The following is a 24,028-nucleotide window of genomic DNA, read 5'->3' as shown; positions in this document are numbered from 1 at the left end:
CTTCAAATGTATATATAAAAAAAAGTCGCGCTACCGCCGCGTTCGATTGAAACGGACAATTGACTTCGGATTGTAATAAATTAAAAAAAAAATTCTCGGAAGTTCTCAAGGATTTCTATGAGAAGCGACGGATCGCAGCGTGAACGTACGTCGGCCAGCCTGCGCTGCAGCGGCCGGGCATTGAAGGATGTGCTTTATCTCGTCGAGGGAATTCGAAGGAAACGACGGCGGCACGCACCAGCCCGGTGGCTGAAGAAACGCGGGCGTATCGTGCCGGTTTGTGTCTACGAAGTAGCGGGTCATCGCGTGCAACAATACGCGACAATTTGGCCGCGGCTGATACGAGATCTCAGGACGTTGCTTTCCCATCCTGCTGAAGTCGACGGCGCGGTTCTCCCGCCTCTCGTTTCTCCGGGTACCCGACGTCTCGCATCAATTTAACGGGGACCCGTGCCGCGATCCCACGAGCCGGTGCGTGCGTGCGTGGCCTGCGTGCACCCATACACACGCGAGCACGTGGCGTAGCGACGACGCGTGTGTACCTGCCGCGTCGTCCATTTCGAGAATCCGACGCGATCTTATCTGACCGTTGCGGCCGCCACGACTCCCGCGAAGAGAATCTTTGATTTAGTGCGAGAAGAAAAATACAGGGGAGAGAAAGAAGCTGGGAGGAACGACGGACGAGAGCTGCGTCTCCGCGCGAACGGTACGCTCTTCAAGTTTTTATTTTTTTTTTTTACTTTTTTTTACTTTAATGTTAATTAAGCTAAACCGCGCCTCAATACCCTCGTTATATTAAAAGAAAAAAAACGAACTAAGTAACTTACGTGAACATAACGAATTGCAGACGTAATAAATTCCTATCAATCGGGAGAATTATTTTAATCGAATTATTTGGTTTTAATTAAGCGGCTGTATTGATAACGGAAAGCTTAGCTCGTATGTCGACGTTGATTTTTCGATACTCGTCTCAAGTAAGAATATTTTAATTAACTAATGTCGCAATTAACCGCAATCGACTGTAAGTTTTATTTTTATATTAACAACGTGAGGATCAATGATCCAAGAATATAATAAGTGTTCTACTTACATCTTTCAGCGGTACTTTGAACGGTAGAATCCTAGTGCTGTGGATTACACTGCCATAAGGTTTGTACTCCAACCATCTGAAACATAAAGAGAACAGTTCGGATCAGTTTTTTGCTTTCCTTTTGATTTCTTACTGCTATGTCGCGTTTTGTGTCTCTCTCTCTCTCTCTCTCTCTTACTCGCATTTTACCAATTATAATAAATCTCCCAGGAATATCAATTACCTTCCATCCGTATCGAAATTGAAAACATTTTCACCCGCATGCTGTCTCTCGCCAACGTCCACTCAACAAGGACAGGACGACGCCGTAAACGGCGATTGTTGGTTACGACTCGAGGTCATACACTACGTGCTTTTACCTTGCGATACGTTCCTTCCGATCGATATCTACTCCGCGGGTGCACGTGAACGAAACAAAGCGCGATAATTGTCGAGTAAAGTTCGCGAGAACTCGAAAGGACTGATAAGCCGTAAGTGATAACCCCGCGCGAGTCCAACTGAACGCGAATCGCGATTAGACATCGACGGTATGGCTGCCTGGCCGGTTCGCAATTGCAACAGATCACCAACACTACGGGCGGTTAGTGCAGGCGACGCCATCTTGGAAAAAAGGCGGGAAACGTCAAGCGAACTATGTCGATAAGTCAGCTGTCCTCGAGCGAAGCGTCGGGATAGCTTTTCCGGGACCGAGGGAACGTGTCTCAATGCCGGTTCCGCGTTGAAACGCCGGATGTACGAACGCCAACCTCGGCGAATCGCCGATCGCGGCCTGCGGGGACGCGGCGGAAGGAGTCGGCACAACATAACCTCGCCGCGACGCAAGCCCTACGTCGCGAAATGCGTCGTACGTGCGACTATCGTCCGTCGGGGAGACGCGACAGACCGGCCCGTACCGCGGGCAGTAATTCACTTACCTCTCCGGCACCGAATTCGTCATGGTTCCCGCTGGTTCAGAATTCCCCTCGCAAAAAGTACGGCATAACACTGAAACGCAATACACTACACCACTGTTACACCATACGCACGCAGCAGACGCACTCGCCCGGAATCGACAACGTAGGAAGATCGATCTCTCGACACGCCATATTGGGCGATTCGACTTCTGCGTTATTTCTTGAACGGACCCTAGGCGTCTTCCGTTTGCGTGAGGCAAGAACTTTGAAAGTAGACGACTCACCGAGAAAAGGTATGAAAAGTTTTTTGATATTCTTTTTATTTTTAACGAGCACAAACTTTGACGATTTGACTGAGTGTCCTACGAATATAATTTGCGTCGAATATAAAATAAGAATTTATTCTCACTGAGGGATATCCGTTTAGAAAAAACTCGATCTATCTTCTAACTGCTGCTTTTCAGTCACAAACGGTATTATTTGATATTAATTAAGATCGTTATAGAATGAATCATCTATTGAAAGTTTAATTAAAAACAGAACTTTTATTATTCTAAAAACTTAATAATTTAATAACTTAATTATTTTGGAAATTATTATAACCGTATTTTATTAACTAGTCGGGCACTGTACATCTTTAGAATCTGTCTTGAGTTGCAAAACTAGAGCTAGTATCTTTTTCTCCACGTCAAGAAGTTGAGGGGGCTTTTTATACTGAAATAAAAATAGCGGCAAGTAAATACATAGAAAAAAAAAAAAAGAAACATGTACTAAGAAACACTATTCCATACCGTTATAATTAAAGCATTGTACTGATGACGAAACGATATTCTTTCCTGCTCCGGTTTTACCCCGATCCTTTCGAGATCTGGGATCTTGATCTTTTTGAAATACTTTTTGTTGCTCGTGCGTACAGTCAGAGTACCATCGTGTTCCGCAGTAACAGAATATACACTCTCTGGATATGGCAAATTCCTAATTCGCCATTCTAAAGACGTTTTTGTAATTCTTCGGGTAATAAATGGCTGCAAAAGAAAATAAACTTAAAAAATACACATATACATATTACAAATACTATTTAAAGTTTCTATAAATTTATATGAGATTCATATATTTGATTACTTGTAAAAAGAACATACAGCATTTGAGCTTTCTTGTATTCCACATATCTCTATATTATTCTGTTTGAGTCCTGGAGGAGAGTCTCCAACTTCTACCACCCATCCAATGTTCGTACCAAAACTATTTTTTTCTTTCCATGCTCGTTGCACCACTACATTAGTATCTACGTTGTACTCTTCTACCATTTCTCTTCCATCTTCGAATAGAAAGTGAACCTTTCTCTTTTCTGTAACAACATATAAAACAATAGAAACAGTAAAAGAATTTATTCTATTTAATGAAATGTTTAACAGTATTAACGTAACATCGTATAGTTGCAAATTTACGTAGTTGTATACTTAGGTTAAAAATATTTTACTGCGTGGTCTTTTTAGGTTAATAACAGGAATCTTATAAATACACGTGGTTTGATCGCAATAATTTTAATAACAAAACAAATTGCACTTACTATCCTCGATAACAGCAGTTTTCCGGGCATTCTGAATAATTTTCAACCATGATTCAAGTGCCATTTTGCGCACTGAATAGCATTAATGATCAAATAAACGAGTTTGGGTTTCCTAGCAACGTTCCTAACCGAGATATCTCTTACCATTAATATCAGATGTTCAGTAGTTTCAGTGCGTGTGCACGTAAATCACGTGACGTCCACTATAGATTTTCAATATTTGCACTATTGAAATATAGTCGAGAATAATAAATGTGATTTGGAAAATAAATATAAAATAAAAATGCTAATTTACGTTACATTTGCACGTTCATATTACATCATGCATAATTATACAATTTACGTTTGGGCTTTTTTCTTGCAATTTAAAATGTTAATTAAAATTGAAATTGACATGTACACATGCAATAATATATTTACACGTAACACAGACACGATTATATTTAGACAAATACAAGTTAGATACGATACTTTCCCCAGAGGTTTTTATTCAGCTTTATTTATACAATATAGAAATTTAAGGACAGAAGGAAATCTTCATTGCAAGTAGATGGATTTACCAGATTGTGCAAATCCAAATCGTTTGTACAATAGACGAACAGAAATTCTTATAAATTAATATTATTATCTTTTATAATGATTTGCCGAGATCTCCACTCACTAAGTACAATATGTAAAAGGCATCCTACACCCATTAATATGAATACAGTTGCGTATGTAAATGTTAATAATGATTATTAATAATTACCGACATAAATTGCATTTTCATTCGTTCTTTTTTAACGTTAACATATATTTTATCATTACTCTTTGTGTATATGTATTTATATATACATGTACATATACATAAATACATACATTTATTTTATATGTATATTTATTTATATATAATATTTATAGAAAATTATACTAGCTACATTAATATATACATAAAAAGGCAAATGTTAAATACCTGAACATTTCTCATTTTTTTTATTTTATAAAAATATGTGTTTTTTTTTCTTTTTTTTTTACTATGTTTGTTCGTATTTCATCAATGAATACTATTTTTAATATATGTAACGTTACAGCACGTTGCAGTAAAGCATATGTGCATTCACATACTTGTATTATTTACTATATTATTTGTAATGTACATTACAATGTATTTTGTTTGTCGTTTACCTGAATGAAGTAAAATTTAAGGTATTTATTTAAGCCGCTTTCTATATAGAACACGAAATGGTACGGTGACTGATTACTTCAAGTTTGCTGTAGCCCATCAATACATCAATCATTTGCCTTTTATCGCTTTGCTCCTACTTCGTTCGCAATTAAATGCAATTTTGCATTATATTAATTACAATTTTGCAGTATATATTCATGACGCTATCGTTTCTGGAATTGTAAGCGCTTCAAATCACGTGTATTTTCTAAATTCATAACACATCGAAGTTTATTTAGTAATACATACGCGTGTGATTAACATTTGTTTTATCAGCACTGCCACACGCGAATAATGTACTCAACACCGCAGCGTTTTGCTTGCGGATAGTTTATGAGTGTCATTTTGGCAATTAAATATAACACTGATAATAATCCATACACTCAATCAATCGTATAAGTAAAAATCACTGGATACGTTCAACGCAATTGTGTTCCTATGAAATCACTTCATATATATCATGATTATAAATATAATTCGTACAAATTATATATCGAAACGCGATAAAAATCTGTTTCGTGAATGTAAAAAAAACTGAGCTTTTTGAATGTTTAACATATCACTGCACGTGCGACGATTACACGTTTACGTATATTAAGAAGAAATTAACAAGCATATTTTACGTTTAAAGCAGGAAGAATAGTAATTGGAATAAAAGATTAATTCAGAATTTTTTTAATTATGGTGACACAACAGTTCTCGTGCGTAATACCACAATACGATAATCTTTATTATGTTTTCTTACTATATTTACGTATATTAATAGTAGTAATCTTTTTTTTTTTTTTTTTTATAATGCTATAGACATCGTGATTTGTGTAAGCAATCACAGAGAAACTCGCACACTATAACACATCTCGTTATTTTTTCATAAGTAATATTATATGTCACTATAAGGCCAGTATAAACTCTCGAAACATATTTTAATATATTTTATTAACGAAATTTGAAATCAAGCATAGGAAATTAAGCTTTATGAAGCTTTCGGTTTTATTTTATTACTTAATTATCAATTTATCTTCTTAAACACAGTCACAACAGACAAGGTACATCATATACAAACAAATACAACAATACCCTATGCTTCCCTTTCTGTAATATAAAAATCTTGGATTATATATATGTGTGTATATATATATATATAAAAGAAAAAAAAATGCACGAAGTAATGATTTTTGCAAGTAAAAATGAATTAACACGGGTAGTCAAAGTAACTGAAAACTGTAGCATCACCCATGCACACAAAAACTATTAGGATCATTAAATCCCATCTTTCTTTCTACTGAAATATCTAAATGTGTTAAAAAGTCATTTAGAAATCGCATAATTGCGTTTCGTAAGGTGGTATCCTCGACGAATTTCGTTGTTCATTTGGACACAGTGCGAGGTATGTCAAGTCTAAGAGACGATAAACTCTACTCTTTCGAATTATACGCAATAAATCTAATAACGCGTACGGTATTCGTTGCCCAGCACCGTGTTCATTACGCTTTGGACGTGCTGCCCAAGAAAAACATAAGTTTTTCAATTATCAATCACATCATACATTAATCCTTTAGCAGTTCATTCTTTGTGCTCAGGATCAGGTTTGTTCTTCGGCTCCATCGAAGACTGTCGCGACTGATGCGGGTTTGTCTGATTTCTAGGAACTAATAAAACGTTCCCATCTGCAGACTGTTGAAGACTATATTCGTACGGGTGATATTGATTACCATCCGGGTCCCGTAAAGACTGAAATATAATTTATTAATATTAAAACTACTTTTTTTATTACCTTTAATAGCATAAAGTAAATTATTTATCACTTTAATTAAATTCAACAAAATAGATGTGATTATATTTAATACTGACCTGAAAAACATGACGGTAAAGTTGGCTAAATTTGTCTTTAACCCGCTGCCTCTCAATGAGCATAAAGTCACGCTCACGGATGAGCCTCATCTTACGATCTCGCATCTCTTTCACTTCGTCAGCGAGACTTATGATTTGATCCAATTTGCGTTTGCGGCAATTTTGTGCGGCAACCTTATTTTTGCCCCGTCTTCTAATATCGCGTATTAAAGATAGTTGGGCTTCACTGAGATCATATTTACTGAGACGTTCGTTAAACTCATCCATGGGTAGGTTGATGATGTCACTGACTGCAATCGGTACATTCAATGCTCTCGCTCTCTTCTCATCTCTCGTTAGATGTTCTTCTCCGTCACTTTTGCGAACTAAAAATGTATATTTTGTATAAATAAATATTTAATATTGACGGTGTTAGAAAATAAAAAAAAATGTAAACGATCGATCAGAAAATATCGGGTGGTTACCTTTTTTATCACGGGAAATGGGACGTTGAAGAGATCCTGAGCTCTCAGCAGGCAAATGATAGGTGTGATTATGATGAACGTGTTCTATTACAGATCGTCCTAAAAAATCAGATTCTTTAATTTATATGAAATTATACATTTATTTAAAACGATGTCTTTACTATGTTAAATAAATTTGTACATTTTTTTTTCTTTCTTACCAGATTGATGACGGCTGAAATCTACGCTGCAGCTATATTTAATTTCTGGTTGCGGCCCGGCCGCACCCTCAATTGGTCCAGAATATGTATTTCCTGGTGCACCCGCACCGACTGTATGCGTGTCATAGTCATATTTCATCGGAGTCGTCGGATGTGCGGTAGCCCCTAAAGGTGAGCCTAGTTTAAAAGTTTAACGATTAAAACTCGGTTATATCACCTCACAGTGAGTTGCAAAACTAAAAGGTGGTTTCTTAATACTAACAAGTGCCTTGTTCCTGGAAATATCGCTTGGCAAACATTTGATGTTTTTTCTGCGCGACCGGTGGTACCGCTCGTTCTGTTTGGCATCTCGGCGAGCCGGCATTTCTTGCGGACACTGAGTAGTTGCAGTCGTACGGCATGCGATATTTGCTATAATCCAATCAAGAGATCATTAATAAGTATTGCAAAGTATGTACACCACGGATTAAATTTTTTTCACGTTCGCAATCGTGAAATCATGATAAACAAAGCGATCGACAGTATTCCGTAACGCGAAGATAAAGGGACTATTGTGCTTTAATTAGATACGATATTTTATATCACATTCTACATCTCGATGTAGGCGGTATGAATGACGATTATTCATCGTTAATCAGACGAGAAATAGACTGTCGTTTTTTATTTTATTTTATTTTATTTTTTTTAATTTATAATATCTTGTCGCGAATGATAGTGCATTCACGTGATATTAATTACCTCGCGTAATCCATACTGTAATGAGAGTCGGCTTGAGTGTGACTGGAATTGGATCCAGTTTCCATCCACTCGCCGTCTGACAGAGATGGTACGCGTTCGCTGCCCATACTACTGACAGCACTATCACTCGAGGCATCCATCCTTTCATCGGTTACACCAGGTAAAGTCGTAACACCCGTAGCCGTCGAAGTTGCGCCGCCAGTTGCCTGCACTCCCGATAAGGCCGTTGCGCCTGTGGGTCCGGACGTATTGTTGTTACCATTATCCAACATCCGCATGGTGTACATGCCTGCAACAGAATAGAATTATAATGAAATTAGGAAATTCTTCGGTCAAATAAATCTACGATCGAACACGGTTAAATAATAGGAACGAATAAAATTACGTTTCGTAATATCGCGGTAACATTGTTTACATTCGTCGCAATCAACGAATTGCGATGAAACTCTTCAGGCTCATTTACCTGATCTAATCACTTCTTATCTCATAGCATTGTCTCTAAAATAGTATGCATATCGAAGTAGGCCATTGTCTACATGTCATGTGAAAATTCTTCGGGAACGGTAGTTACATTCTCTCTCGCAAACACCGTGTTTGCGTCAAGTTTAAAGTGACTGCGAAAAGCATTTTACAGACGAACGAATGCAATTTCTGATACGTCGGTATTCGGGCCTTTCGATAGCAAACACTTCTTCGCAAACATGACATTTGCTACAACCGGTTTTTGCACGAACGACTATTTATGCTCAAGTCTACACTGTACTCTTCATTTAACGTAAGAAGAAGAAGAAAAAACAAAAAAAAAAAAAAACGTAAAGTTTTTTTCAGTCAACAGATCTTTACTATTGACCTAAAAAAAAAAAAATTTTATGTAATTTATACCAATTTTATTAATTTATTAAATAGAAATTTATTACTAATAAACGTTAATAGATTTTATGTGCCTTAAAAATGTTTGACGATTAAAAATAATCAAAAATATATCATTGATCAAACATGCTTATTAATAATAGATTTAAAGTCCACGCCGATTGTGAGATAAAGCTGGCAAGAAAAAAAAAAGCGTGCAAATATAAAGGTGGAGGTACATTGGCACATTAATCCCGTTATCAGTAGATTATCATTGTTGCAAACAATATTGCACTAGTTGCAAGAAATAAAATTGTTGCAAAACTCTTAACTGACCTATGAACGATTGTTTTGAAATAAACCGGTTGATCTGTTTCACTATATTGATAAAGTTTTATCTTCTTTTTCGTACGTATCGACTGATAGATGTATAATGACCGTTCTATCAGTTTTATGCAGGATTATTTTTATAAACTATTAGAGAATTGGTTAAAAAGCGTTTAAAAGTCTCAATTAAAAACTATCAATTTTTCGAACATCGTTATAAATATCTGTATTTATTAGCAAATTTTAATTTTTTAATAAACTAAGTCACATTTACAATAAAGAACTATTGTTTTTCTTTTTTTATGTTTTTTTTATGAAGCAAAATGATAATTATATTCGCGAATAGCTATTTCCTTCGTAAACAAGCTGAACTTTAACTTAACTGAATTTAATTTAATTCCATACGGGCCATTGTTATCGTTCGCAATATGATTATGAATGAATTAAAACTCTTCCATAATCATCATTGATTAATATCGGGAATAAAATCTTTTTTTTTTTTCTACAACATTAATATATATTATTTTGCACTTTGCGGTTTGTTTACGTTAACAGTCCGTGATTTTATACGACTTGTAACACGGGTGAGATCATGTGAGAAAATCTTTATTTCCGTATTAGTACACGTGCGTCTTTTTACAACGACACAAAATATGGCTAGATTTACAATGTGCCTCATATAACGTTCTCAGAAGCAGTCAGCGTGACCAAGTACCATCGAACCGTACGTGACTAGCTCCAAGTTTAAGTCGTTATTATCAACCAGTTTCGAGGAAGAAAATACGCTATATATTTTTATATATTTTGCTTCTTCGCGATGCTTGCACGATAAAGTATTATAATATGTAAAAAAAAAAAATATTAAGACGTCTTTTTTAAATTTTATTTATTTTTTATTTTTTTTTTTATTTTTTTAATGAGTTACTTTAGAGAAAATTAAGACGAATGCGGGTCTATTCGGTCCAATGAAATAATTATGAAGCACTATGTCTTTATAAAATGCTATATGTCATTGATTATCAAATATTACATTCGATAGATCGTTGTTATCGTGTCTTTAAACGTTATAGATTTTAGCAAAAGATATGACCCTTATTTCCGTCTTTTGTAAATAAAGTGATAAGAACGAACTTCCTAGAATTATATTTGTGCGTAATATTGTGAATTTTTATCAGTCTTTCTTCTTTTCAATTTCGTTTAATTATTCATGTTTAAGTTTATAAAATTTTAATATTAATAGTATCACGACTATTAACGTGATTTATATATTTTACAACCGTATTACGTTTATCACGCGAAAGGCGCTTTTAAAAGAAAAAAAATATCTCTACTTATTAAAAAAAATAGTTTATTCTAATGTTTACGCGTTTCACAGCTTCGCTGCATTATATCATAAATTATAAAATAATGTCCCGCGTGTTATTCAATTTATAACTAGCGGGAACGTTATGTGTATCAGTCGAATTATCGTGACTCAGCATGACACAGACGATACTGTTATCACGTCGTCGAGCCTCACTTCTCAAAGATCAGCCGCATATTTGACTCGATGCCGCGTTACGTAACGCTTGTTTTTATTCGCCTATACTCATTAGACCCTCATTCTAATTTAATTATTCTCCCGGGATGATTTCATTATCGGTGCGCGCGAGCCAGCCGATTTGTCATATAGGTCGGCATATCGCACCGATGACGCAGATCGTATGATCGTCCAATGTAAATACATATGTAGATCATGTGCTATCTTTTTCATAAGGCACCGATTGAGAGACGCTATCCGCATTTTTCTGATTTCCTGGTCGCGCGAGTCAGGGTCGATAAACATGCGGCGCGGAATGGAAATTCAAGTGACGCTGCAAGTTTCACATTTTTATTTTTACTGAACGTATGTGGAGTGAACATTATATTCGCGGTACTGATAAGCGGTAAGGAAATATCCAGCGAAATGCTCCTCGAAAGTCGCATTGCCGATGATCACCTTCTTTCAAAGTCCCCTCGTCGCGTATACTATTTTCGTGTTTTACGATTGTAGAAGATTTACAAAGACGTAGCGTTAAAAGAAAAGAAAAAAAAATGGGGGAAAGGGAGAAATAAAGTTTTGGCTTGAGCTTAGGCGCCGAAAAGATCGAGATGCGCCGTGAAACGAAATTACCTACTTGGAATATATACGATAACTCCCATCGTCGCCATTCAAGCTCATCGGAGAGCTTGACGGTTTCGTGAAGAGTCTCAACTTAGTCTTCTCCGATGACGCCGAAGCAATAACATTCACGTTATTTTTATTCCCGTATAATGTTGAAGGAGCATTTATAGGAAGCCAAATGTCGTAGCGCAAGCTGCCTTCTCGCAAAGCTCGCGAGATCTGCGAAGCGGCGAGAGACGGAGGAGTCTGCTCGCCGCGGTGAAGTGTTTAGCACCTCCGCGGACGCCAGATGTTCCTTTCTCTCTTTCACAATAGTCGCCGAAGATACCTCGGCGCTACCTCACGGGCTAGCGCATATTAATTATAGCCAGCTAATGGAAGCTAACACGCTCCGTCGCGGCTCCGTTAACAAAATCAACACTCCTGAGATCCTCGCGGCGCAAACGTGACCCGCCGCTACACTTTCCTCCGGCGTGGACCCGCCGTCGCGTTATTGCTCGCGAGATGAAGCTCTCCGGGATACGAGATTCTTATCTCGTAGAAGGAAAAACAACGAGCCAGCGACGCGCTGTTACGTACGTCATACACGGTCCGAATAGCGAAGACGCAGAAAAAAAAAATAAGAGAGAAAAAGAATTCCGCATTAATTCACGTCACGCGCGATCGTACGACGATGCGACAACACGAGCGCCGAATCTACGACTGATAGCATCACTATCGAACATTACGCTTCGCGATAACACGTCCAAACTCTGAAATTTCCGCGGACTGCACCGGGTCACGCAGCGTTTGTTGATAGAACGTTATCGCGCATGTGGGGTTTGCGGTCGGTGTTCTCGCGATTTCACGCGCGGTCCTCGACGAGCGGAAAATCCAAGAGGCGACCCCCCGACCGCGGGAGAGTATCGCGAGGCACGTCGGCGATCACTTTTCGAGTCCGTCTCACCAAGTCCCACCGCTGTTGGCACCGGACCCGCTTATTGCATTTGTGCATGCGAACGTCACGTAACTCGACGTGGAAAACGCACGCGGCGAGCACGACCGTCGGCGTTCGTCGAGATAAGAGTCGAGCCGGCCTTTTTTTTTTTCTCTCTTTTCTTCTTCTTTTTCGACGCGGCGACTGATCCGGAGGAACGGACGCGACGACGGCTCATTCACGCCTGGCGATCGCGTCGGCCGCGTAAACATAACTAGGTGCTCGCGTCGCGGATCCGCGAGTCTGACCCAGCACGGGGCGTAACCACTCGTTCGGAGAGGCTGGCGACCAGCGTCACTTTTCACTGCGGCATTGGACGGCACCCGGCCATGCGGTGGGAGCACCGCTGCTGACTGCGCACTATAATTATAGTATACGTATTATAATTTCGTCGCGCACCGCGCGTATATCGCGGACCGCGGTTTTCGTGAATCATTAGCGCGCTCGAAACCGGGATTACTGTCAAGGACGTTCGGCATGACGAAAGACTGGTCCGGCGATCATCGCCGTTCGGTATCGATCCGCTACCGGTCACTGTTCACCGATTTCCCGGGAATTTATTTATTCGCTCCACTAGTGGCGTTGACGTAACGCGGTCTCTTGAATATTTTTATCATTTTTTTCTTTTCTTTTTTTTTTTTCTTTTTTAAATTGGTGACGTAATTTTTTTTGTCCACTATGCAAAAGTTTCAAGTTGCTGTGTGGAGGGTTACGCGGGGTTACGTAATTAACTGTAACAACTAAATTTTTATGTATACGGAGCGTATCGTGTATCTTTCTATTCTGAACGTGATAAGAAATGGAAAGCAATATTTGGTTGATAAAAAAAAATATAATCTTTGTATCTCGAAACTGAAAAATCGATTCTGTAATCAATAATGTAAAGTTCTTTTTTTATCAACGAATTGGCACCGAAAATGGCCACCGAGCATCGTCCGATAAACGAATGGAACGTAATGTGTATACACAGCCAATACGATGCGATGCGCCGTGGTTATTTCGATTCATTCATCTATTTCAAACCTAAAATGCGCACAATCATCCCTGAGACTAATAAATTCCACTGCTACTTATATATTCAGCAAACAGGATTTATTATATATTTAAACTAAGCAAACACGATTTCTAATGCATAAAACCGTCGGGAATATACTCTGAAAAATATTTAAATCCTTATTATCATAAAACTATGAAAATGTAAATTAGATAAAGGAAAGCGCACGAAATGTGAAATTCTGCATTTAACCTCCGCGTTTATTATGCCAGATGAGTGCGAATTATATGAATTTCAAGTCGGAAAAAGTTTGAAATTTTTCTTTTTTACGGAAAATATTTTTAATGCAAATTGCATTTTACCGCGGCGATTTTTTAAAAAGACGATTATCCACACTCCGCATTACTCGCCAACGTCACGGTTTTACGCGATGCGACTCAGGGTTCTAATTGATTTATTTTCGCGGCGATAGCGAAAATTAATAATCAAGACTGCGTTCCTTCGTTTCGTAGAGAGGCGTCAAGTATTTCCAGCAACGTGCAGACGTGATAAATTGAAAAACGAACGATTCAATATTTCGCCCGTCGGCCTGCAATTATTGCGTGCATCATGCCGCTATTATTAGACCGCTCAGCAAGAATAAATGTCAATAAATTAACATTATTATGTAGTACTATTGTACGGCGCATAAAGTAATTACGGTCTCTGCGAGGTTGTAAATCCCGTAAGCTAGGAAGCGACATCACAATGACATGACGCAATGCCGTTTCGCAAAGTTTTTAACATACAAAGTCGCGGCGCGCGGGGCGGGGTGTATTAATATTTTCTCGGAAAGAAAGGGACTGCATTCATTTCGACGTACTTGTCAATTCGATTATGCGGCCGCACAATAACCGGCGGCGAAAGAATGCGCCGTGTCTCGGCGGCGGCCGATACCTATCGGCGCTTTATTTAGTATTAAAGTATGTAACGTGCGAATGTAACGTGAGAGAGTTCGGCGCGATAATCGCGGTACGTAAGAGCCCCGAGGGAGAACGTAACTGCATAAGTATGCAGGCGGCGGTCATTTGTACTTTCACCGTCCGTCGTGGGTGTAAATCGCGATGTTGTTTCGCTTGCACGCGTGTAATTATGTACCGCCGTGGCGCGCGACGAATGGGTGGAACGCGCAAAGCCACCGTCACCTTACGGTGATCCCCGGCATAGGCGAGCGAGATATTCGGCAATGCGAAATTAGGATATTAATTGGAACGTGCGTTCGTTAATCGACCGGTTGAGTGCGCGACTTTTCCCGTAATAGCCGTTTACACGCGTAAACGCACGAGTGCGTTTCACTCCGAAAGCGGCGCGAGCGCGCGTTTGCGACACCGATTTTATCCGCCGTTCCCATAAAACATTTTAAAACCTAAGTCAAGCGTGAGTAAATTGACTTCGTACTTTATAGAAAACGAATGGTAGTACTAGTCAAACGGGGAAAAATTTCAACTGACCTGTCCGAGGGATTTCTCGCATCTACGATTTTTATTTTTTATTTATTTATTTTTTTTTTTTTGCAAAAGAAAAATAGAAAAAAAATTGCTTACTTTGTCAGACTAAAAACTGCTCGTTGTCGAAGAGAGGCACGTTTTTTTGCTCCAGTGCGATTTACAAAAATTGCCGACCTTACCGAGTAAACTGTGACGTAAGGATATTCAGGTTTCACGTGGCGGAGCGGAAAATTTATCTAGATCTTAAGTATCCTCGCGCGAAGTGATGGATAGCAAACGGAATTCGTGCGGAACACTTCAAATCTCGAGAGATCACGGATATTTGTTTTTATTACCTTCGACGACGCACGCGACGCGACTCTCGAAGCGCGCATCTGGGAGGGAGATTATTTTTCAGAAATTAATTGAACGGCTAGTAAAAGAGCCTTTTACGTCACCGAGGTTGCGTGACTAAGCGTTTCAAATATGGACGCGATATCTGTTCGCCAACCTCACCAGTGATAATAAGGAACACGCGGTCGTGCACGAAACTATTTATAACCGTGCGGTTTCTGAGTTAAGCCGAATGTCGGCGATGTTTTTATTCGGGATTCTGATTTGGAGAAAAACCAAAAAAAAAAAAAAAAAAAAAAAAAACCCACGCACTTCTGTGAGCGAACGATCGCGCGTCGGACAATAAAACGAGAGTAGTAACGATGAACTGCCCTCACGGTTTCCTTAATTAAAAAAAAAAAAACCCCGATCGTCTGAAATATTAATAAACGTCAAGTAAACGCGAATAATTAAACACGCCTGTGTCAACAATGCCAATCCATTCATTGTCAGGCGACGTAATAACATTCCTGGCTAATTCCATACCTATAAGTAACCCGTACGCGTTTCTTAAAATCATGCGAACGAAATATGCGAGGAAAAAAAGAAGGTTTCGCTCGCCCGAAGCGGTAACTTCCAGCGATTCGAAAATTATTCGATACGTAATCGATTGAAATATGTCGGTAACGAACATCTGCGTGACGTACGCGGTGGAATAAAGCTACGCTCGACACTTATTATGACGGATAGAGTCAATATTTGAAAGAAGTTTACGTCAAATATTCGATTACGCGGCGCGCACATGTGCGCACGCTACGTATTTGTATACGCGCGAGGATGAAACAATGTTGTTAGAGCAGCATAGTGAAGCATCTCCGCGTGACGGAGCATCGTTCTTGAAGACGATAATCGTCCGCGACTCGAACGGCCAAGTGACGGATTAGCGGTTTTACTCACTCGTCACGAACGTGACTCGGAGAGCGGCATGCGTCGCGTTATCATATTGTGCAAAGAAACGTCGTCGCAATTGTCGACAGTGATAAAGTTCGTGTTTGCGGGGTCGCTAAGTAGATCGGCTGGGGTTTTTCTTTTTTTTTTTTCTTCTTTTTTTTTTATTCTTTCTTCTGCCTAATCTCTGGTCGTTTACATGAATGAGATGATTTCATGCTTTTTGATATGATGATGAGCTATTTTGTATTTAACTTTCCGTATAGATATAAAATTTGCATTTATGACAAAAGAATAACGTAAATAATTTATATTGCTCGCATAATAATGTCACAACTTTTTAAAAATATCTTCAATCTTTGACATTTATTTTATATACAGCATTTCTCTAAATATTTTAAATATAAATTTTTGTACATTTATTATTTAAAAGAATCAACCTTTTTTTTTTATTTGAAGATATTTTAGTTGTGTTATACATATACTAATATTTATTGCATTACTGTAATTTTTTTTTTTTTCTATATCGTTACGCGTGTCATGAACTCGCAAGTAGAATTACACGCGTAATTTTATATACGCTCTCAGCCGTCGTCTATCTCGCTTGACGCGGTAATCCAAAAATATTCGACGTTCAATCAGATCCAAGGACGACGCGCAATATTGTTGCGACGACGAATGCCGAGCAACTTCCGAATTCCGGGCGCGATTTTATACGACGGCAAATAAACGCGAGCCGGAACACGCTGCGACGGCGGGCAAAAGTAAGCAGACAGGTAAGCGGATTTGCAAGGGGAACCCGCCGCCCCCTCGCAAACTCAAGTTACAAAGGAGCTTTGCAAAAAAAAAAATCGCGAGCGGTAGCGGCTCGCGAGCCGGTTGCGAGAGCAGTATCCTCGGTCAGGGTCGGCGAGTGTGAGCGAGCACGAAGGTAGATACGAAGGTAGATCAACGTCAGCGTTGGCTCATGTGTCGCCGAGTTCTAAAAGCCGGCGATAAGGCGGCGTTGGCTCGCGCTATCCCGCCGTCGTCGTCGTCGCCGTTGTCGGGAAGCCGCGGTTATCAGAGCGCGGGAATACATCTACGACAATGCGGGCGATATCGGCTCGGCGACGCGCGCCTTCCTAGACCGGAGTGAAAACTACAATGGAAATCGTCGGTGACAACGACGCGATAAGCCGATATTCAAATCAGACCCCGATACGAACGAGAACGGCGCGACTAATTCGACCGGGCGAGCGGAATTTAAGCCGGCGCGTGTACCGGGATCGTTTCCCCAGAGAATCGACGAGCGCGAAAATCCTCCGGAGCCGGTTCCGAACCGACTCGCTCGCTCGCTCGCTCGCCGAGTGAACTCTGAATCGCGAGAGCGTGTCAATGGGATAATGTGACGATTAATATAGATGAAGGAGAGATTTATCACGCTCTTATTTAAAGAGCCGAGTCAGTCAGAAATGGAAATCAGATAAATTATCGCAATTATTTTAAAATATTATTCGCGTATCTCTTATTTGTACTTTTTTTTTTTTATTATTATTATGCGGAATAAATCGCGCGATACATCTGTTACATAAGTGCAAACAGTCGGTATAAATAAATCATTTAGAGAATGCCCGTTTTTTTTTTTTTTTTTTAATGGCAGCTCGCTGTTCGGCTCGAAACTCGTGTTGAGGTAAGCAAATTCTTGAACGCGCGATTTCACAGCTGTAATGCGAGTAGCTGCAATTTCTATTGCAAGATAACGCCACGCGAAGCAACGTTGCACTGTTTCTCCCTCGATCCGTTGGGCATACCAAAAGTTTTTTATTTTTATTTTATCGCATATTACTGCTAAGTAATAACAAAAATCGCCTGCGGCATCGCGAAGCAATTGAAATACAATCAAACTGCTTCTTTTCCATTGTTATTAATTTCATCTTTGAAATTTTCCCATTTTATCATATATATAAATATATAAATTATCATACGTGACGTCAATGCGCGTTTCAGCGCAATTAAAATTAATTATCTTCTTATCGGACCGTTTTATTATTAGAAATATTGGAAAAAGAACGCGTAAGTTTTTCAGGAAATTGGGAGAGACTATCTTGTTGCTTATTAAAATCCAAACGTGACGACAACGTTAACCGCGTTAATGCTCGATGTTAAGACGATTGTTAACCGGCACGCACCGTCGGGCGTTATAAAATCTACGATCGCGCGGTGCGTGAGCGGATCAATAGTGAGAAACGCATCGTTGGCGAGTGCGCGCCGAATGGCAAGCTCGCGAAGAGAGGATCGAAACACCTTCGCCGGCGCTCCTCGGGTGTGAATCAATTTCGTTCTATTATTACGATCGGGCTGACGAGATGCAACGGCGAAAGAACGGAGATGACTCACTTCGCCGGGTTGCGTGTGTGCCGGTGCACACACGCTCGCGCACGTGCGTACACTCGGTTTCCGCCGCTCGCGACGTGAGGAAGGCGAGAGGAGCCCGTCGCGTCGTTGCAGCGATCACTGGCTGCAATCGCCCGCTTCTCTCCTTCATTACTCATCGCCTAAGTGAATGATGCAAATCATGTTCCGGGCAAACAGTCGCCGTTTACATGAACGCGTGAGAGGACTCGTGCACGTTTACGTTAAACGCGGTACGCGTTTCTCTTTTACCTCGCGTTGGCGTAGCACGGCGGTTGCCAAACCCATCCCGGCGTCCTCTCGCATGCGACAAAGTGGTTATTTTATTCATTTATTTAATTTCTTTTTTTTTTTTTTTTTTTTTTTTAATTAATTTCGTGTAAAATACGACTCCGGTTCTCTCATAAATTTTGATATAGACTTAAAGTTGATTTTATTTCCGTCCTATGGAAAATTAAACGTTTTCCGAGATTTCTGTCGCTCGTCGTTCCTTTTTTTGCGTTAATAATTCATTAACCATTATCGCGAAACTACTAATTAGCCGATACGGAGCGTCACAATTGCAAAACGTTTGACGCACAAGTTGGGACCCGCTGATATAAGAGACTTGCATAACAAGCGCCGCGTAACTGTCTCTTCTGGATCAGCTGACGCGTATAATCGTTTCGATGAAGTACCATCTTTTCCTTCTCGCTCGCACGTGTAATTAAACGCGACTGCGACTAATATTTGAGAAACGTTCGTCTGGCAATGTGCTGCGCGCCGGCTGTCGTCGGGGCACTACCGCGTTATCTGTCTTTTACTTTTCATTCTGCGACTGGCCTTGGGCGAATTTCTTGGTTTCACGTTGTATGCCGAGTAGTTAAAAAAAAAAAAAGGAAGAAAAAAAATACGCGCACGGTGATAACCACATGAAACTTTGTAAAACTAACTAACGCGTCTTGTTACACCGATATATCTTAAGCCGTTGATTTCACTTCGTCACCGCTCCAAAGTCGAATCGTATAATAATTTCTTTTATCTGGCAATAAAAGACGCGAGTCAATCACTGTTGCGCGCAACGAAATTTATTTGTAAGACCGGGGATTATATGGCCGTTCGATAAGCCGAGCAAATTAAAGATTTCAGTAACAGACAGACGGTCTTGGTCTTACCGTTGATACGATTGAGTGCCGTGGAGATATCCAGACCCATTCTTCGAATTAGTAAGGCAATAGTCACATTTGAAATTTTACGCGCATAACCGCGCGATAAACAGCTTTCGCGGAATCGCACATATCTATTGTTGTTACAACGTTCTTGAATATCAAACACTTGCACAAGTGCGATGTCTTTAATTATTAGAAAACGATCTCGGTTACACATTTACTATTGGCGAATAGTTCTCGTCAACGGACTACGCCAGAGAAAAACAATTAATATTTTTTTAATATATTTTACATTTAGGTATTTTAATAAAACAATTTTAACACTTCTTGTCTAGGCCGTTGATTTATAAAAAAAAATTTTTTTTAATGCGTTCAAGATTTTTCTTTTTTTTTTTTTTTTCGGTACAAAATGACTCAATTCGTATTAACGTTCTCTTTCGTAATTAAAAAAAACCTGAACTCATATACCGCACGTGACTGTATAACGCGTATACGAGAGGCGCGTGGATTTAACGCCGGCCGGTTGGTTGCAATATTGCTTTAAAGTTGCCGATTCATGCGCCATGAATATTTACAGACCCCAACGCATATTTGTCGTGGCATGAACTTTGTTTTTCTTGCATAAAGTTAATTTGTTTAACCGAATGGGTACGGGCCGTTTACGCCTGCAGCGATGAATGGTTTTGCTGTTTTTCGAAAACGTCTCACAGAACGTTAATTAATTACTTCAATTCGTAAAATACACGTGGAATACAATTTTTACTCTCGTACATTTTGCATCGTCCCGGAAAGGTCCCGGACCGTCTGTCTATTAACCGTCGTAAAGTATGCAAAATATGATCTCCGATTCGGCTACTGCGATTAGCCACGGTGCATACAAAGTACAATTTTCAAAATCCTACACTTCTTCTCAAAACGTATCGAATTAAGTAAGTCACGTGTGGGTAAATCAAATTTACCGTTCAAGCGAAATAATTTATTTAAATCACGCAATGAGTAAATTAACTTGTCGTTGAAGCAGAATATTTTTTTCTTTTCTTTTCTTTCTTTCTTTCTTTTTTTTTTTTACATCACGCACGTGAGCCGTCAAGCAGAATGAAAGTCGAGGTTACTCTCGTTATCAAAAAGAAAGCAATTACACACGTGGATAGCGTATTTAAAATTGCACTTCATAATATTCCTTCGCCGTGCAAAAAGCGCGTCGGTCTTATTTTCAATACGCGATTGTTCATTCGCGCGAATATTTCAAGGGAAAAAAAAAAAAAAAAGAAAGAAAAAAGAAAAACGTGCAGGTGAAGGTCGTAAAAATTCATTGCATTCACAAGTAGTCACATGGCCTGTAATGCGCACGATGCGAGTAGAAGAGGCGCGGTGGTACGTTAGGAGGCGTTTAAAATCGCGATAAATCAACCCGAATGAAATTCATACTTAACGCGCGACTCCGCTGATCTGTCGTCGTATTTCGCCGTGTATTTGTCAAGCTCGTCGCGCATTTTTCGCACAAACGCGAACGGCCCTCGTACCGATTCTGAATTCCGAACGGATCGAATATCCAATATTCTGCGTGCCTGTCTGTGCGCCGACTGTTTCAAACTGACTGCGGGCTACGTTGCCCGCTGATTGGAAATTCCGCGATTGCCGCGGACGTATCCATTCGCTTGACCCGAGAGATCTTGGATTTCGCAACGCGTGACCATTTTCCATGAAAACGCGTGCGTTAAATCGCAGGATGTGGCGTGCCTAAGAACGTTTGGCGAAACGAGCCGCGCTCGCTGGAGAACAGAAACACCCGAGACCGCATTTAGCCACTGTTGAACAAAACTGCCGCCACGTATCTTCTTTTACTTTTCTTTTGTTTCTTTGTTTTTTTTTTTTTTTTACACGAGAATACGTCGATAAGCGATCGCGCGATAGCTAGATCACGAATTAAGATCGGTATATCGAGAAAACATTTTGTAATGTTCTGTTTCTCGCTTGCCGAAATGTGCCGACGTGAATCGCGCGCGTTAAAGTTGAAAGCCGATATATCAATCGAACCGCGCGTTCCCGACGATATTGCGCGTGTCGCGAAACTTCGGGCGACGGCACGTTACTGGAAACTGGGCCCCTATCCGCACGGCAACGATACGTTTCTCGTCTTCCTCTTTCCTTTACGTGCACCGAGGCACCTACACTTAGGTATTTCACGCGTGCGTTGGGCGGCTGTACGTATCACCCGCGCACACGCTTACGTATACATCCTCGTGGCGAGTGACGACGTGAGCCTGATAACGCGGGGACACGATTGCAAACCCGTTCATACGAATGATGATGCGGCTCACGCCGTTCCGATTATCGACTATTTTTATTTTTATTTTTTTTTATTCTTTTTTTTTTTTTTTGTCCGCGCCGAAGGATCCGCGCTGTTTTCGAGACGATTGCCGAGCGGACGATAAAATCCAATGTACTGTCGACATCGGCGATTTATTGGCGATAAGTATGTAACTGATCTGGAGCGTGGAAGATCGGGAGACGCAAAATGATTCGCGCGAGATAATTGTCGCATACACGGAAGGACTGTAATAGCAAGTAGCAGACGTTTAGGGTACAGTTCGCGGATTTTACTGACATGGGAACATTGCCACAGGAAGGAAAAATGATGAAGCGTCTCTTATAAGTTTAACTGCTATTGTATGGAAATATGAGAAATCGGTGTCAGTAATTGCATCATTATAGCACATTCGACATTAAATTTAATATACGCCAATGCGTTTAATAAAAAAGAAAAAAAAAAACTAGTTTGCTGTATATTTCTTACTTTAATTGTGTATAGTTTTACTGCCATTTGATGAACGACAGTTTTGATATTAATTCAAATATGTCTATCGTGTCTCTAACGGAAATTAAAATCAACCGAGGCGCTACCGAAATAAGAAGAACTCGTTGAAATATATTTAAGAAAATAAAAAAATAAATAATAATAGAATTAAACTAATTCACATAATGATCCTTTTCGTGGATACATCGACGCTCGGCACGTACGAACAGATGCATTATAGATTTGTACGTACGTTATATATTTATGTGGAAATTAAAAAGGCAGATTTGTAAATGCGTAACACGAACGGTTTTCCATATTGCCGATTTCATCTTTTATCGCGTTTATATTCGTGTCGTGAACAAAGGTGCTTTGAGAACACGAAACTCCGCGCGATACAGAGTGACTCAGCGTTTATAGATTAGTGTCAGTTGCGCGTGTATTATAGGGAACGTATCGCACACAGTGCGAAGTTAAAATAAAAAGGAATACCGGTATTGATTTGTATGTTGAAACATCGCGGCAAGTTATAGCAGCAATTAATAATTTATCAAAGTATAAATTAAGATAATGCCGATGTGCCTTTGCCAACGGATGCTATTGTAAAACAATGTTTCCAGAGATTTTTTTTTTTAGAAAAGCAAAACCCCTACGATCCTATTTCTTAACCGTATCTTTTTTTTATCTCTCTCTCTCTCTCTCTATCTCTTTTTTTATCTTTTTTCTTTTTCACTGAGATCATTTTTTTTTAATCGCGCTTCCAGGAATGTCTTACGTAAACGCAATGACGGATTGAAGTAATATTATCCTCTCGATTGTCGTAAATAGACAATCTCTTATGGCAAAGACGACTGTTCTGTTTCGTGTCACGTTTTTCTTTATCTATTGTATTGTTATTCGATTTTGTCCTTTCCAATACAGACGCCTAACGTAAACCAGATGGTGGCTTACTTTCACATATTTTACTTTCGAAGTTTGGGCATTACCGTTCGTAAAAGTCGACATAAATTTCACTCAAAATTTAAACTTGAAATTATTACAGGCAAAACTTAACCAACGCTGAAATAAAAGGCGAAACAAAAAATAGAAATTGTTATCATTATTAATAAGAAGAAAAAAAAAGAGACAGAGAACTTGCAAGTTGCGTTGCAAAATTTAAATAAATCCATCTGTTATTTTACGACTGTTTTATTACACATTTTTAAGTAACGCGCTGAAAAAAATACTCGAACGATTTAATAATATTTTACTCTCATTATTTATTATTAATTAAATGATCTCAATAATGGCTCGATCGATTTTGTAATATACTTAATTAATAGCTCGAGTTTCAATTAGATAAAATAATTTTATTTCTGCCTCTACGTGTCTCAGACGAATCTATCTCTCTGCAGAGGAGAACATAAATAATCTACAGATAACAATTTTATCAACAAATTGAAAACAGTATTTGTAAACTAACGTCGCAAGAATATACAATTTTGAATCGTCTAACAATTTGAATTTATAAACTGCTTCAAGATTGCCACGAGTTTTGTTTCATGCTACGTTCTTTTTCTTTTTTTTTCCCCTTTATTATAAAGATATCCTTTTCGCAGGTAAATTTTTCCAGAAAATATAAAAAAAAATTAAAATTTATGGGT

The 24,028-nt window shown here is 39.3% G+C and overlaps 3 protein-coding genes across 6 annotated transcripts in view; all 3 read right to left on the bottom strand.

Annotated features, from left to right (window-relative positions):
* The window catches only part of LOC139113122 (uncharacterized), a 34,184-nt gene extending 32,029 nt beyond the window's left edge, over positions 1 to 2,155 (bottom strand). Inside the window, exons 1-2 of the mRNA XM_070674049.1 lie at positions 2,005 to 2,155; positions 1,091 to 1,166 (exon numbers count right to left, since the gene is read on the bottom strand). Coding sequence (XP_070530150.1) covers positions 1,091 to 1,166; positions 2,005 to 2,027 — 99 coding nt within the window. The 5' untranslated portion in view covers positions 2,028 to 2,155. The remainder of the gene's footprint in view (positions 1 to 1,090; positions 1,167 to 2,004) is intronic.
* Positions 2,156 to 2,323: 168 nt separating this feature from the next.
* Positions 2,324 to 3,867, bottom strand: LOC139113123 (protein DPCD). Its single transcript, XM_070674050.1, has 4 exons — positions 3,554 to 3,867; positions 3,123 to 3,331; positions 2,775 to 3,008; positions 2,324 to 2,697 (listed from the first exon to the last, which is right to left on the bottom strand). Exons 1-4 carry the CDS (start codon positions 3,615 to 3,617, stop codon positions 2,596 to 2,598), a joined length of 609 nt encoding a protein of 202 aa, XP_070530151.1. The 5' UTR covers positions 3,618 to 3,867; the 3' UTR covers positions 2,324 to 2,595.
* A 149-nt stretch (positions 3,868 to 4,016) lies between these two features.
* Positions 4,017 to 24,028, bottom strand: part of Cnc (NFE2 like bZIP transcription factor cap-n-collar) — an 84,570-nt gene continuing 64,558 nt past the window's right edge. For all 4 annotated transcript variants that reach the window (XM_070674044.1, XM_070674046.1, XM_070674045.1 and 1 more), the window contains exons 8-13: positions 8,011 to 8,299; positions 7,535 to 7,683; positions 7,273 to 7,449; positions 7,073 to 7,171; positions 6,609 to 6,973; positions 4,017 to 6,488 (exon numbers count right to left, since the gene is read on the bottom strand). In XM_070674044.1, the coding sequence (XP_070530145.1) occupies positions 6,321 to 6,488; positions 6,609 to 6,973; positions 7,073 to 7,171; positions 7,273 to 7,449; positions 7,535 to 7,683; positions 8,011 to 8,299 (1,247 nt within the window). In that variant the 3' untranslated portion in view covers positions 4,017 to 6,320. The remainder of the gene's footprint in view (positions 6,489 to 6,608; positions 6,974 to 7,072; positions 7,172 to 7,272; positions 7,450 to 7,534; positions 7,684 to 8,010; positions 8,300 to 24,028) is intronic.

The sequence above is a fragment of the Cardiocondyla obscurior genome, linkage group LG02 (genome assembly GCF_019399895.1).
Source record: "Cardiocondyla obscurior isolate alpha-2009 linkage group LG02, Cobs3.1, whole genome shotgun sequence".
In the NCBI taxonomy this organism is placed as follows: domain Eukaryota; kingdom Metazoa; phylum Arthropoda; class Insecta; order Hymenoptera; family Formicidae; genus Cardiocondyla; species Cardiocondyla obscurior.
This window is presented reverse-complemented; position numbering and strand designations above follow the sequence as displayed.

What these genes read in the sequence shown, in the direction of transcription:
- LOC139113123 (XM_070674050.1), bottom strand. Translation starts at nt 3,617, where the DNA reads ATGGCACTTGAATCATGGTTGAAAATTATTCAGAATGCCCGGAAAACT. An exon ending in AACTGCTGTTATCGAGGATA is followed by an intron (nt 3,332 to 3,553) that starts GTAAGTGCAATT and finishes ATGTTGTTACAG; the next exon opens with AAAAGAGAAAGGTTCACTTT. An exon ending in ACAATGCTTTAATTATAACG is followed by an intron (nt 2,698 to 2,774) that starts GTATGGAATAGT and finishes TTTTTATTTCAG; the next exon opens with TATAAAAAGCCCCCTCAACT.